A 12,046-nucleotide genomic window follows, 5' to 3' on the forward strand; every position below is an offset into this window, starting at 1 on the left:
TCCCAGCTTCTCCTTTCAGAAGCTCAGTCTGTAGGGGACACTGCTGGTATTCCAGTCCCAGCTGGGGGCACTGTAGAGAATGGAGCAGGAGCTCTGTCTGTGGGGAGAGCTCCCAGCCACTCCCAGCAGGGTGTGCCGTGGGGAGCCAGGTACATACCAAGCAGATGCGCCCGATGCGGGAGTAGACAGCAGGGCTCTGCGGGGCATCAGCTGATTTCTCCCGGAAGAAGAAGTAAAGCTTGTCGTCGTTCCTCTCAGCGCTGTCCGGGATGAGCTGGGCGTGAACAAACGCTGGGTCTGCAACCAGACATGCCAGCGCTGTGAGGCCATGTGCCAATGGGACAGGAGCCTGCCCTGCAATCTATTGAGAGGCTAGTACATGGCCCCATTGCCCCCCGACTGGCAAAAGAACATGTGAATTTGTAAAGAAACACCCTTTGGCAATACCCACACAAAGGGCAGAGATTAGGTTGTGTGACTTTGGAATGCTCAGCAAAAAACACCCTATGGCAATACCCACACACAGGGCAGTTAAAGTTGTGTGGCTCTGGAATGCTCAGCAAGGCAACCTTAGTTTTTTCTTAACAGTTTTTAATGTAATATCCTAAGTTTTTAGCTAGCAATAAAGCCCGTAAAGTGGAACTAGTTAGCTAGAGAGCTCCCTGTGTTTGGGGGGAATGCACCCCCAGCATGAAGCCTCCAGGGCCTTCCCACAAGTCCCCCCCAAAGGACAGACAAGTTCTCTGCAAGTGACCAAGAACAACTTCTCAGCACAAAGAACCATGGGATGTGCCACAGGCACACGGGTGAGTGAAGACACAGTAGCACAGCTTGGGCCTTGCAATGGGGACGCTCACACCCAGACAAGGCTAACCCGGCTGCTCAGACCTAGCTGCCAAGCCCCCAGGCTAATTGCAGCGACAACGTATCTTGTGACCAATCCCTTGGAAGGCAGGGGGACTTTTGCCACTGATTCCGACGGGAGCAGTGACTGTGGTTAGGGTGACCGTGGTTAACCATCTGGCACAAGTGTTTCACTAAGGCCATAACGCAGACTGATGCCCATGCATTCTCACTGGCACGTCTCATACCATACATCAGTGGCCTACCCCCGCTTGTGTCAGTGCTCAAGGTGCTATACAAAAGTCCGATGATTTTTTTTCTTAATAATGAGAAAAGTGTATCCCCTTTTGGCCCCCAACTCTCCTTGGACTCCAAAATTGCTTGACAGTTTTTTGCTCAAACGTTTGGATATCAATTCACACGAAGGAGCCCATGCCTGGGAAATTTTAGCCCCAAAGTTCCAGCAATTTTCGAGCAACTGGAAGCAGGAGGTTAGAATGGAAACTGTCTGGCAGCTGGAAGTGGAGTGACCAGTGCTGTTCCTGCTAGAATATCTGTCCATCATCAATCAATATGCCTCCAAGCCTACGGTGACAGCTCTGCCTTCTCAATTGCAGCTACTGTGCCCAGAGGTATAATATGATCGCTCCAACTTCAGTTTACTCAGCTGTCACTGCTGCTTTGCCACAGGTGCAGGTGCTACTGGGAGAAGGCCAGGCATACCTCCCACCAGGAACCTCCCTCTGGTGCAGCGGGGAAGGGAGGGAGAGCAGGAGAGAGATGTTCTGGATTGGTTATTGCAGATGATGGGGCTGACACCCCATTCCCATCCAGACCCATCCACCTATTCCCATGCAGAACCATCTATCCCTCTATACAGACCCTTCCATCCATCCACCCAGACCCAGACCCAGACCCAGACCCAGACCCAGACCCAGACCCAGACCCAGACCCAGACCCATCTATCTATCTATCTATCTATCTATCTATCTATCTATCTATCTATCTATCTATCTATCTATCTATCTATCTATCTATCTATGAGTTTTATTTGCTCTCTGTCCTTTGCTGTTTCTATTCCAGGACTTGGCTCTGCAATACTTGAGTTTTGGCACTTCCCCTAGACACCACATGGGCCTTCAAGGGACTCCCTGTTCCTTTGGTAAGATCCTTTTGTTGAGGCTCACATGCTGGGAGGGAATTCTTGTCCTTGCCTGATGAAATGGCCACCACTTCTTCTGGGTTTTACCAGCTTTGAAGGTGGCTGAGTACATAGTGCTGCTCACTGGTTGCCCACTTTCCAGGGATGGAGCCATGAGGGCTTGGCAGCTACTGGGTTGAATGGCCTGAATTTTGGTGAGTCTGGGTGCACATCTGCAAGTGTCTCGGATCATGCACCTGGGGAAGGTCTCACCCTTTCAGATCGCTGCACCAGGGAAGGGCTGTCCTGGCAAAACAGGTCAGGGATGCTTCAAAGTTCCTCCTCAGCTCCAGCACTAGCCTGGTCCTTCAGTAAGAACTCCCTTCAGTAGGGCACTTCTTTGTCAGGGATGAAATTGTGACATCCGTCCTAGGCAATGGCTGGCCTTAGACGGCCATGTCCTGTCTGTAGCACTTCCCAATCTGACACGTGTCCAGGTTCTCCTGCTCAATGAGGACAATGCCTTTGAGGGGAGAATGTAGCCAGTTGCCAATTGCTTTGTGTTCTGGGATGATATCAACCTTCCGATTTGTTTTCCTCCTGGGTTGCCGTAACCCTCTGGTCAGCATGGGTCACAGGCCCCTCTCTGTGCCTGGTCCACACAGGAGGTGAGGCTCTCACAGCCCCAGCCTGGGCTTTAGCTCACGGTGTAGCAGCTCCTGGTTTGAGCTCTGGAGGTTCCCAGGCCAAGATGGTGGCTAGCCCGTTCGCTCCTCTGGTATTTCTAGTGATCACAAGCTTCTCGAGCAGGGCACCCAAGGACTTAGAGCCTGGTTCTGGCCAGCACAGAGGGGAGCAGCAGTGGAATCTCTCTCTGCTCACAATGGACCAGTAGCTGCACTCATCCATGTTCTGCAAAACTGCTGAGGGAAGGAGATGGGCCCAGCCTCAGAACTGCCCCCCTGGCGCCAGCATCGCCACGGCTCCACAGCAGGTCTCTGCGTGGGGGCCCTCAGGATGTCTAGACCCATTGTGACTGGGGCCAGGAGGCCCGGCATTCCTGCTGGGGCCCTGACAGCAGTTTGCCATGGTGGGAGTGCCTCAGAAGCTTGCAAGGAGGCAGGCAGGCAGCGTCTCTGCGGTGCCCACTGGAGATGGAGTGGGACGAGCGTGCATTGATGGGTCTTTGCAGAAGGATCTCTTACTGCTGGAAACACACCCAGAGCAGGGATTGCTGCCTACGAATGCCCCCAGCCGTGAGCGGGTTGGCGGTAGGAGCCCAGTGTCGCCGGATCTGCTGGCAGAGGCAGAACTGCTAGCAGGAACCAGAAGAGGGCAGATGTGCAGGCCTCAGGCTCCAGGGGCCCTGGAATCAGCTCGCAGGGGTGGAAATGCCCTGGCGCCAGGCTCTGAAGGAAGAGAGTGGCAACTCCCAGCACAGAGGCGGCGTGGGAGAAGGCACAAAGCTGGGGTGGGGGGTGAAGGGAAGTCGGGGGCTTGGAGGGAAGTCAAGGAAAGTTTGTCGTTCACATCACCCTGGTTAAAACGCACCTTGCCTACTACTGCCCATAGCCCTAGGGCTGTGACTTCACCAGCTCTGCTTGGCGTATCACAGGCAAAGGGAAAACTGCACCCCCAGGCTGCCCCATGTACCTGGCACAGCCTTGCCAAGCTGGCATGAGGCAACAGCTGCCTTCTGCCAGGGCTAACCCATGGAGATTCTCCTGAAACGCTGCAGCCGTAGCTAGAGTGCTCCACCAACTCCATGCAAGGGGGTGGGGATCTTCTGGGTGCTTGTGGGGTGTGGGCCCCACCCTGGATGCAGTGCTCATGCTACTTGAGCCCCAGAGAAGCCCCAGGAATGGCAGGCCAGAGGGCACCCAGGCACTGGGCTTTATATAGACTGCGAGGTCCTGGGCAGCATCTCACGTCCCGGAGATGCATGATGCCGCCCCGTCTCCACCCGTGGCTCCCCCGGACTCACCGTTCAGCCAGCGGGAGTTGTACTGGTCAGTCCTCATGGCTGTCTGCTTGCCCATGGTGCGGAAGATGGCCGCATCCGTGCCCATGAAGTCAATGTAGACGCCAGCATAGAGCTCCTCATCTGCAGGTGGGAAGCAGAGGTCAGCAGGGACTGGGATGTATAGGGGAGCAGTTCCTGAAGGGGGACTGTGGGGGGCCTGAGGACCCCCCAGCCCCTCCTCATGCAGACCCTTTGTCCTGCCCCCAAGCCCTGCCCAAAGAGGGAAGCTCGGGGGAGGGGCTGATGCCCTCTCCCTGACAGGACGTCCTGTGCTCCCGGGGGCAGCCCTGATTGCAGTCCATCTCCCCTCTGGGGAGAGGGACCCCAGCTCCTTGTCAGCTCATAGACAGGTCTCCATCTCCCATGTGGTACCCAGTAGGCACCAGGTTGGGGGCACTGTCCCAGGCCTGGCTGCCAGCCCCCTGCTTTGCAGCTGCTCCCCAGTGAACGAAGCAGTGCTGGGGCTAGTGTGTAAGGCAACACTCACGCCTGGAGAGGATCAGAGGCGGCCGAGGCCCATCGAGGCCCGGGGGGGGGGGGGATTAACAGTAAGTGAGAGCTTTGGCCCACGCTCCTGGGGGAGCTCGGCACAGCTGTTGCCTATACAGGCCTGGCGATGGCAGGACATCGATACCATCCCGTGTTATTTCACTGCTCTGTCTCGCTCTCCTGCCCTTTGCAACCCCATCCCAGCCAGCCCCACCCCTCATCACCCCAGGGGCAAAGCACCACGGACACCAGGGATGCCATGCTCTGCATTGTGGCCTTGCACCTTCCAGGAGGGCGCCAGCAGTGCCCGGGGCTGTGCCTGATCAGTTGGGAGGAGGCAGGGGAGGTACAGGAAATGGGAGATGAATGTGGAGACAGAAATAGGACAGGAAGTCGGGGTGGAGATGCTCCTAGCACATGGGGCTGACTCACCGTGGCCATTCCTACCCCAGGGTTGGATCTGACCTCATCGAGGAAAGAGATGCCCTGGGGATTTTTCCATCATTTGTCGGTGGCCGTCAGAGCCTCTCCTACCCCATTTTCCACTCTGTTCTACCTAGGTTCGTCCCACATCCATCACCATGGCATCCGGGTGCCTCTTGCCAAGCCACAGACCTCCAAGTCCTCACATCGGGCCAAAGTACCCCGCTGCTTTCCCTCCCCCACACCAGGTCTGGATTTGCTGGCCCTACAGCTGCTGGGCCCTGGATTCGGATCTCTGCCTGGCTTCCTTGGGGGCAGCCACCTTCAGTGGAGCTGCAGAACACCGCCAGGCTAACGGCTCTGGGGAGGGGGGAGCAGCCACTCAGCAGCCACCTGCCCTGAAGTCCTAAACAGCTTCTCATCACCTCTCATTTTAACATTAGTCTCAAACCACCTAATATTTCCCTGGCATGCAGCCAGCCCTGGCACTCAACCCAGATTGGTGCAGGTCCCTCCCCAGGGGCTGGCCCACTGCTCCACTCCGATGCAGCTGGGCGGGAGAGCAGGGGTCTGTGGGCCACCCCCATGCAGTTGTGGTGCTGGCTAGTTCAAGGGGGTGGGGGACAAAATGGGAGTTCATGGGGAGAGACTTCCCCAGCTGTGCCAGGCCAGCAGCATCTGTTTCAGGTGGGCGCCATTCCAGGTCCACACAAGAGGAACCATGTGTGCCGGGGCCGGGAAGAGAACAGCCAGCTCCCCAGGCCTCTGCTCCCTGGCTTGTCCCAGGCAAAGCCTGGACAGGAGTTCTGGAGCTCCCACAGCCTGTGCACTCCCTGGCTTCAGCTCCCCATAACCTGCAAGTGGCTGCTTCTCACTGGAGTGGCAAGTCCACGCGGGACGCAGTGCAGCAGTATCTGCACAAGGCGAGGCTCGCAGCAGCTGAGAACAGGGCTGGCTCAGAGCAGGGTGCAGGCGTTCTGTGGCTGTCGAGTTCTTCTGGGGGTTCCCTGGGCAACAAGAGTGGTCGCGTGGCACCAGTGGAGAGAGTGACCGAGGGTTCAATCGGTGGTGGTGCGGAGGACAGAACAGCCCAACAGGACTGACACGTTATCTACAGTGGCTGCATCCTCCATGAGCCAACCAGCCAGGCCCGTCCTGGGTCCGGGCCGGAGCTCATGAATTAAAGGCCACATGCCCGGGCACCTTCCCAATTGCCTGGTCCCTTGGTGGAGGGCTCAGGCACCTTCCTGCCCTGCCTGAAGTGGTTCTGGCGAGGAGCCAAGCTTAGATCTTTGGGCTCTGGTGCTCCTTGGGCCTTGGCTACTCCACCTTCACCCCTGCAGACATCTCCCCGCTATGGAGACCAGGCAAAAGCCCCATCTGCATTTCCCCTTCGCTGCTCTGGCCCTTTCCTGGCCTTGTGCCTTGGCAATGGCTGGCACCGCCATACCCCCTTTGCCCCCTTGGTCTAGGTCCATCTGGAATCAATGCCGAGAACAAGCTGGATGTCCCTCTGGAGCACTGCAGGACCCAGCCAGAGCAGCCCCCATCCCCTTGGAAACCTTGCAGTGCTGCAGTTGCAAGAGAGAAGGACTCACTTATCAAGGCTGAGACGCTGTCCACCTTGGGGTCATAGGAGCACTTCCCTTTCCCTGATTCCAGCTTCTCCGGCTCCAGGTAGAAGATATAATCCTGGAACAGAAGGAGGGAGCCCATTACACCCACCCCTTCCACTTCTGTAGGACAGAGGAGCCCAAAGCGCTTTCATAACTCCACAGCGCTCACAAGCCTCACCTCACCCAGCAATGAAATGCAGCCCCCTCTTGGGGGGGGGGCGGGGGGAGCACAGCAGCTATTTAGCAGCCCACAGTCATGCTGCGCATACCGAACGGCAGGCAATGACGGAGAATGCTGGGTCCATTGGAACTGCAGAGGCAAAGTTAGAGGCAGAACGGAATTACCCATTGCCGAGGCAGAATCTGAACGGGACACGGGGGTTATCACTTCTCCGCTGGGGAATTATGTCATGGGATCGTTATTGCTTCACAGCTCCGGCACCAAACTCCAGCTGGGGTGCATCCCGGAGGCAACCTGAAAGCATCAGCTGATGCAGAATGTGTTTGTACAGTGGAGTGGTGAGGAGCTGTTACTCCAATGCTGCTGCAAGTGCCCAATTCCTTTCCCAGGTGGGCCTAGACAAAGCCCTCAATGGCACAAGCCCACGGTTCCTCAGCGATCGCCCCATCACAGCACCTGTCCTTCTGTCACTACCATTAATCTCGCTGGAGTCAATGGCTGGGCATCTGTGGTGGTGGGGCCCCCGTCTGGCCACACCTTTGGCCTGGCTTTCCAAGCAGAGTAGCATTGCATGCAGATTTATTACAGTAGTAACAGCCACAAGCTGACAACTCTGCCATCTTGCCCGAGCAACGGCACCTCAGCCACGCCGGGGGCACTGACCCAAAGCTAAGAGGGCCTAATCATTCATTTTTAACGGGCAATCTCCCATCCAAATATCAACTAGGCCTGGCCCTGCTTAGCGTTTGAGAGCAGAGACAGTCAGTACCTCTGTCATGTTATTACAGCTACAGAATGACTGATTTGCAGGAATGCTGCTGGTCGTCAGCCACAAGCCTTTTGATGGCAGCCTGGGTTAGAACAAAACCAGAAACAACCCCAGCTAGGGCCCGTCTGAGTGGCTGCTAAGGAAATGACATTCCAGTACAAGCAGCAATGAGTTTAAAGCCTCCACAGTCCTTCATCCTTTGAAGGATGGGGGGGAGGGATAGCTCAGTGGTTTGAGCATTGGCCTGCTAAACCCAGGGTTGTGAGTTCAATCCTTGAGGAGGCCACTTGGGGATCTGGGGCAAAATCAGTACTTGGTCCTGCTAGTGAAGGCAGGGGGCTGGACTCAATGACCTTTCAAGGTCCCTTCCAGTTCTAGGAGATAGGATATATCTCCATTTTGCATGTGATACCACAATTATAGTCTACTAATTAAACTCCATTGAGTAGGAAGCTCAGGAAGTGGGGACGGCAAGCGTCTCTATGTAAATGTGTGTTGGAAGATCAAATGGTGAGATCAGGCTACACGTCCTACTCTCACACTACATCATACCACCAATACTGGGTGATTTCATTCCAGGAAGTTCCACCCACCAGTAGTGTAATCCAGGAAGTACTGCCCCTTAGGATGGCATTCCAGGCAGTGTGGCAATTTATTTACTTTGTACATTTGACCTTACTTGGGAAATAGTCCCTGGTTTCCCCATAAAGCAGGTCCCAAGTCATCAAACCATCTCTGTTCAGCAAAGCACTTAAGCATGTGTTTAACTCAGGTGTTGCCAACTTTAAATGCTAAACATCCGTTATCTGACCTGCCAAATCATGAGATTGGCTTAAAAATCATGAGATTTGCAAAAAAAAACAAATAATAATTGTGGGGTTGTTTTTCTTTGATTTCTAGTTTCCAAGCTTTTGGGGCACACGTGCGTCATGTTTTCAAGCTTTCCTCTGCAACCAGGAGGGCTAGAAACTGCCTTTGACTTTGAATGAAAGCAGAGACTCTCCTGCAATCTCTTGATGCCACCAGCCGAAGGTTTAAACAAATACTCCAGAAACTGCCGGACTCGCAGTCAAACTGTGAGAGTCGGCAGCAGTATTAACCTTTAACCGTAAAGTTTAAGCATGCGCTTAAGTGCTTTGCTGAATGGGGCCCATATTTAATTAGGTCTGGTCTGTACTAGTGATTTCCCCTGAGTCCAGCCAGCCACCACTGTAGCTGCACCAGTACAACTCCTAGTGTACACAGGGCTAAATAGCTATTTGCACCGATTGAGTCCAACCCTGCTTGCCACTTGGGTTGGCTGCTTCTGTGCCAGCTGTGGTTTCCCTTGTGTACAGCAGGGGTCGCTACACCAGGGTGACATCCTCCATGCAGCCCAGGCATTAGCCAGCTTCTCCCGCAGTCCGAGTGACCCCCCACAGTGATGGCAGAGAAAAGCATCACGAAGAGAGAAGGAAGAAAGAGGAGTGTAACACCACAGAACTGGCAGGGGCGGGGCCGGGAGCGACCTTGCACTCATGATTGAAACAGGCTAGATTTCAAATGGATGGTGCCCCTTTGAATTCGCTCCAAGTTCCCAGACCATCTCCATGGCAGCCAGCCCACCATCATCTGATTTGCTATCACACCTCATATTAGACCTACACCAGCAATGGGCTTGCCTTGTTTGTCCCCCCCAGCGTGCTATCGCCACCTTATGTCCACAATAACTTTTGGCAGGGATATTCAATCTTGTACATAGGGCATGAGCCAATCGCTGGCTACTAGAGACCTACGTGAGGAGATTACCCCACATCGACCACTGCAGGGCTTTTACACCTTCCCCTGCAGCAGCTGGCACCAGCGTCAGTCAGAGACGGGACAATGGGCTGGATGGACCTCGGTTCTGATTCAGCCTGGCAATGCCCATGTTCCCGTGTACCTGGGCAGTCCAAGGTGTCTCATCCCTGGCTAGTGATATTTTGTATGGCAGCATGGTAGAAACCATCCATGAATGAAAAGTCATACCAGCCCAACTGCCCCAAGCCAGCCTGCTTTTGTGCCACTCCTGCACTTGTGAGTAGAGAGCCATGGGTATCAGTCTCGGTGTTTCGAGGAAAAGTCACACACCCATTCCTATAACCTGACAAGGTGTCTTCTGCTTTTTTGTCTGAAATCCAAGAGCCAGTCCTGCTTAAAACTGGTTGAAAAACCAGTGGAGTGAAAACCGCTGAAGTTGTTTTCATTTTGAATGGTTTGAAACTGACCCATTTTTTTCTTTCTTTGCAAATTGTTTTTTTTTAAATAGAAACCCTTATCCAAATGGTCATTGCAATTTTTCATTGCCTGAAAGTTGGGAAACAAAATTGTGATCAAAACTTTGATCACCTTTCTGACAAAAAAAATATTTGCTGGAAACCAAAAATAATGCTGGTGGTGGTGTGTGACCAAAAGAAAAAAGGGACATTTATGAAAAAATGCTACTTTTCAATGGAAAAACTTTCCATTGGAACATTTCAACCGTATCTAGTCCAGATGTTCTGCTCGCATCTAAGCTGTTGGTAACATAATTGCTGTTGATTGTTGGAATGTTCCGCGAATATTTGTCTAACAAGGGGATGAAAAGGAGGGTTGGTTATGGGCTTCGGAGCATGGTGACTGTTTTGGAAGTGGCCGGATTTGAAGGGCTGGAAGTGAAAGACACAGGGTTCAAATAGCTAACTGCTGAGCTCATCCCTGTCTCAGAGAGTCACACAAACGAGCTGTGCTGAGCTGTGCTGAAGTTGTCTTAAAGATGGATTGGATCAGACAGAATTAATCTCCCTCCCTTGACCCTTCTTTTACCTGAGGACTTGCTCATGTCAGCTCCTTTCAGTGGAATGGGCTGAGTCAGGGCAGGAGGTGCTGTTATAACACAGAGCCATACAGGGGCATTAAGGTTCAGATGAATGGATGGGATAAAAAAGAGCATTTAGTGTGGTGACAATGGGTAACGCAAACAACTAGCTTCACTGGGAGCATGCACATCAATGTGACTGAGGTAAAACTGGGTACGTACGACCCCCACCCTGGTGTATATCCAACCATCCCAATCCAACAGCTATTGCCACACCCGCACTGAGTACAAACACGCGGCACCCCATCTGCATATGCAGCACTATGGCGCCTTCTTCTAGCATGAACGGCAGCTGCAATTCAGTGATGCAGGTGAGCTGCACTAAGTGTTACTGGAAACCGACCCAGCGCTGGGCAACTCATTTATTGTGGATAATTCATCCAGCAAATTTAACCCCTTTGATCTTTGATCTTCCCAATTGAGTTCCTATTTGCAATGGTGAGACCAATCATTTGGGCCAGACACTTTCAGACAATGGCTTCATGAAAACTTCACCGCCACTGTTTCTCAAGTGTGTGATTGGTCCCCTAAGCCGTGTGGAATTTTTTCTGCTCCCTGATTGGACGACTTAAATTTTTTAAGCAGGAGACCGCGTGATGAAGAGCGTGATAAAGGGCACCATCCCCCGAATAGTCACACCAAGTAAAACCTACTCGTGAATAACCAGCAGTTAAAAAAACCAAATATCCTGGCTTCAAACTCAGAGTCTCCTGGGCTTGGAGCCTTTGGCATCCATGCCTCCAAGCACATCAGCGAGGGCTAGAAAACTGACAGATGATACAAGCTGAGTTCCTCCCATAAACCTCTGACTCCAGGTACTGGCACTTTAAGAACACCCCCTTCCGAAATCTCACGAGAATTGAGCCATTTGGAATCCCAAGGCCCATTGGCAACACTGGTTTGCGGGCTTCGCCTGGTGCTAGTGGGGAATGTGGTAACATGAGATATCCAGGGGCCAGCCCAACAATAGAGTCTCTCTGCTCACGGCCACTGGAGTGGGTTCTCCCAGCTTAGTTGTGGGCGTGCTGGGGCTGCTACAAACTGGCATAGATTAAAGCTCCGGGCTGCCCAAGAGCTCATGGGCACAGCTCAGTGGCCCCCTGCCCCAGTTTGGTGCTGAGTGGAGCTTGACCAGAGGCTCCTGTCTCTTCCTCAGGACATTGTCTCTCTGCCTCGTAACTCCTCATCCTCTTGCTGGGGGGGTCCAGTCCAGGAGGGCCCCAGTGACCCTCCCCGCGAGACGTCCGCCTCTCTGCCCAGGGAAAGGGCACTGTGGCTTTTCCTCCATTCTCTGATGATGGTGACGCAGGCACAGCAGTGGGTGTGTGGCGAGATGTCAAAGGGAGCTCTTCCTTTCTGGCCCGAGAGGGCTGGCGCAGAGGGGGCACCTCCTGGGAACTGTTGTCTGCCTGTCACGGGGGCTCCTGCCTCTAGCCCAGCCCAGGCTGCCCCTGGCCCAGCGCGGAGCATGCTGTTGTCCTGATGGGGGATACATGGCTCCTCTCTGGCAGGGTGCAGCGATGCTGATGGGACTGGGGCTGAGGCAGGCAGGCGCCGGAGGAGAGTCATGTGCCATGGAGGGCCTCACGCAGTCACACGCCAGGCCCCGAATCCCAGCAGAGAAGCCAGTTCCCACATGGGAGCCAGGGAGGAGAGCTGGACTGCAGTCGGGCTGGGGGAGGAGAT

General features: G+C 54.0%; 1 protein-coding gene across 2 annotated transcripts in view; it reads right to left on the reverse strand.

The window, feature by feature from the left end:
* The window catches only part of SEMA3F (semaphorin 3F), a 106,216-nt gene that overhangs the window by 9,623 nt on the left and 84,547 nt on the right, over positions 1–12,046 (reverse strand). For both annotated transcript variants that reach the window (XM_005289350.5, XM_005289349.5), the window contains 3 exons: positions 6,518–6,611; positions 3,969–4,088; positions 158–297 (listed from right to left, as the gene is read on the reverse strand). In XM_005289350.5, the coding sequence (XP_005289407.2) occupies positions 158–297; positions 3,969–4,088; positions 6,518–6,611 (354 nt within the window). The remainder of the gene's footprint in view (positions 1–157; positions 298–3,968; positions 4,089–6,517; positions 6,612–12,046) is intronic.

This window comes from Chrysemys picta, chromosome 7 (assembly GCF_011386835.1).
Source record: "Chrysemys picta bellii isolate R12L10 chromosome 7, ASM1138683v2, whole genome shotgun sequence".
Taxonomy (NCBI): Eukaryota; Metazoa; Chordata; order Testudines; family Emydidae; genus Chrysemys; species Chrysemys picta.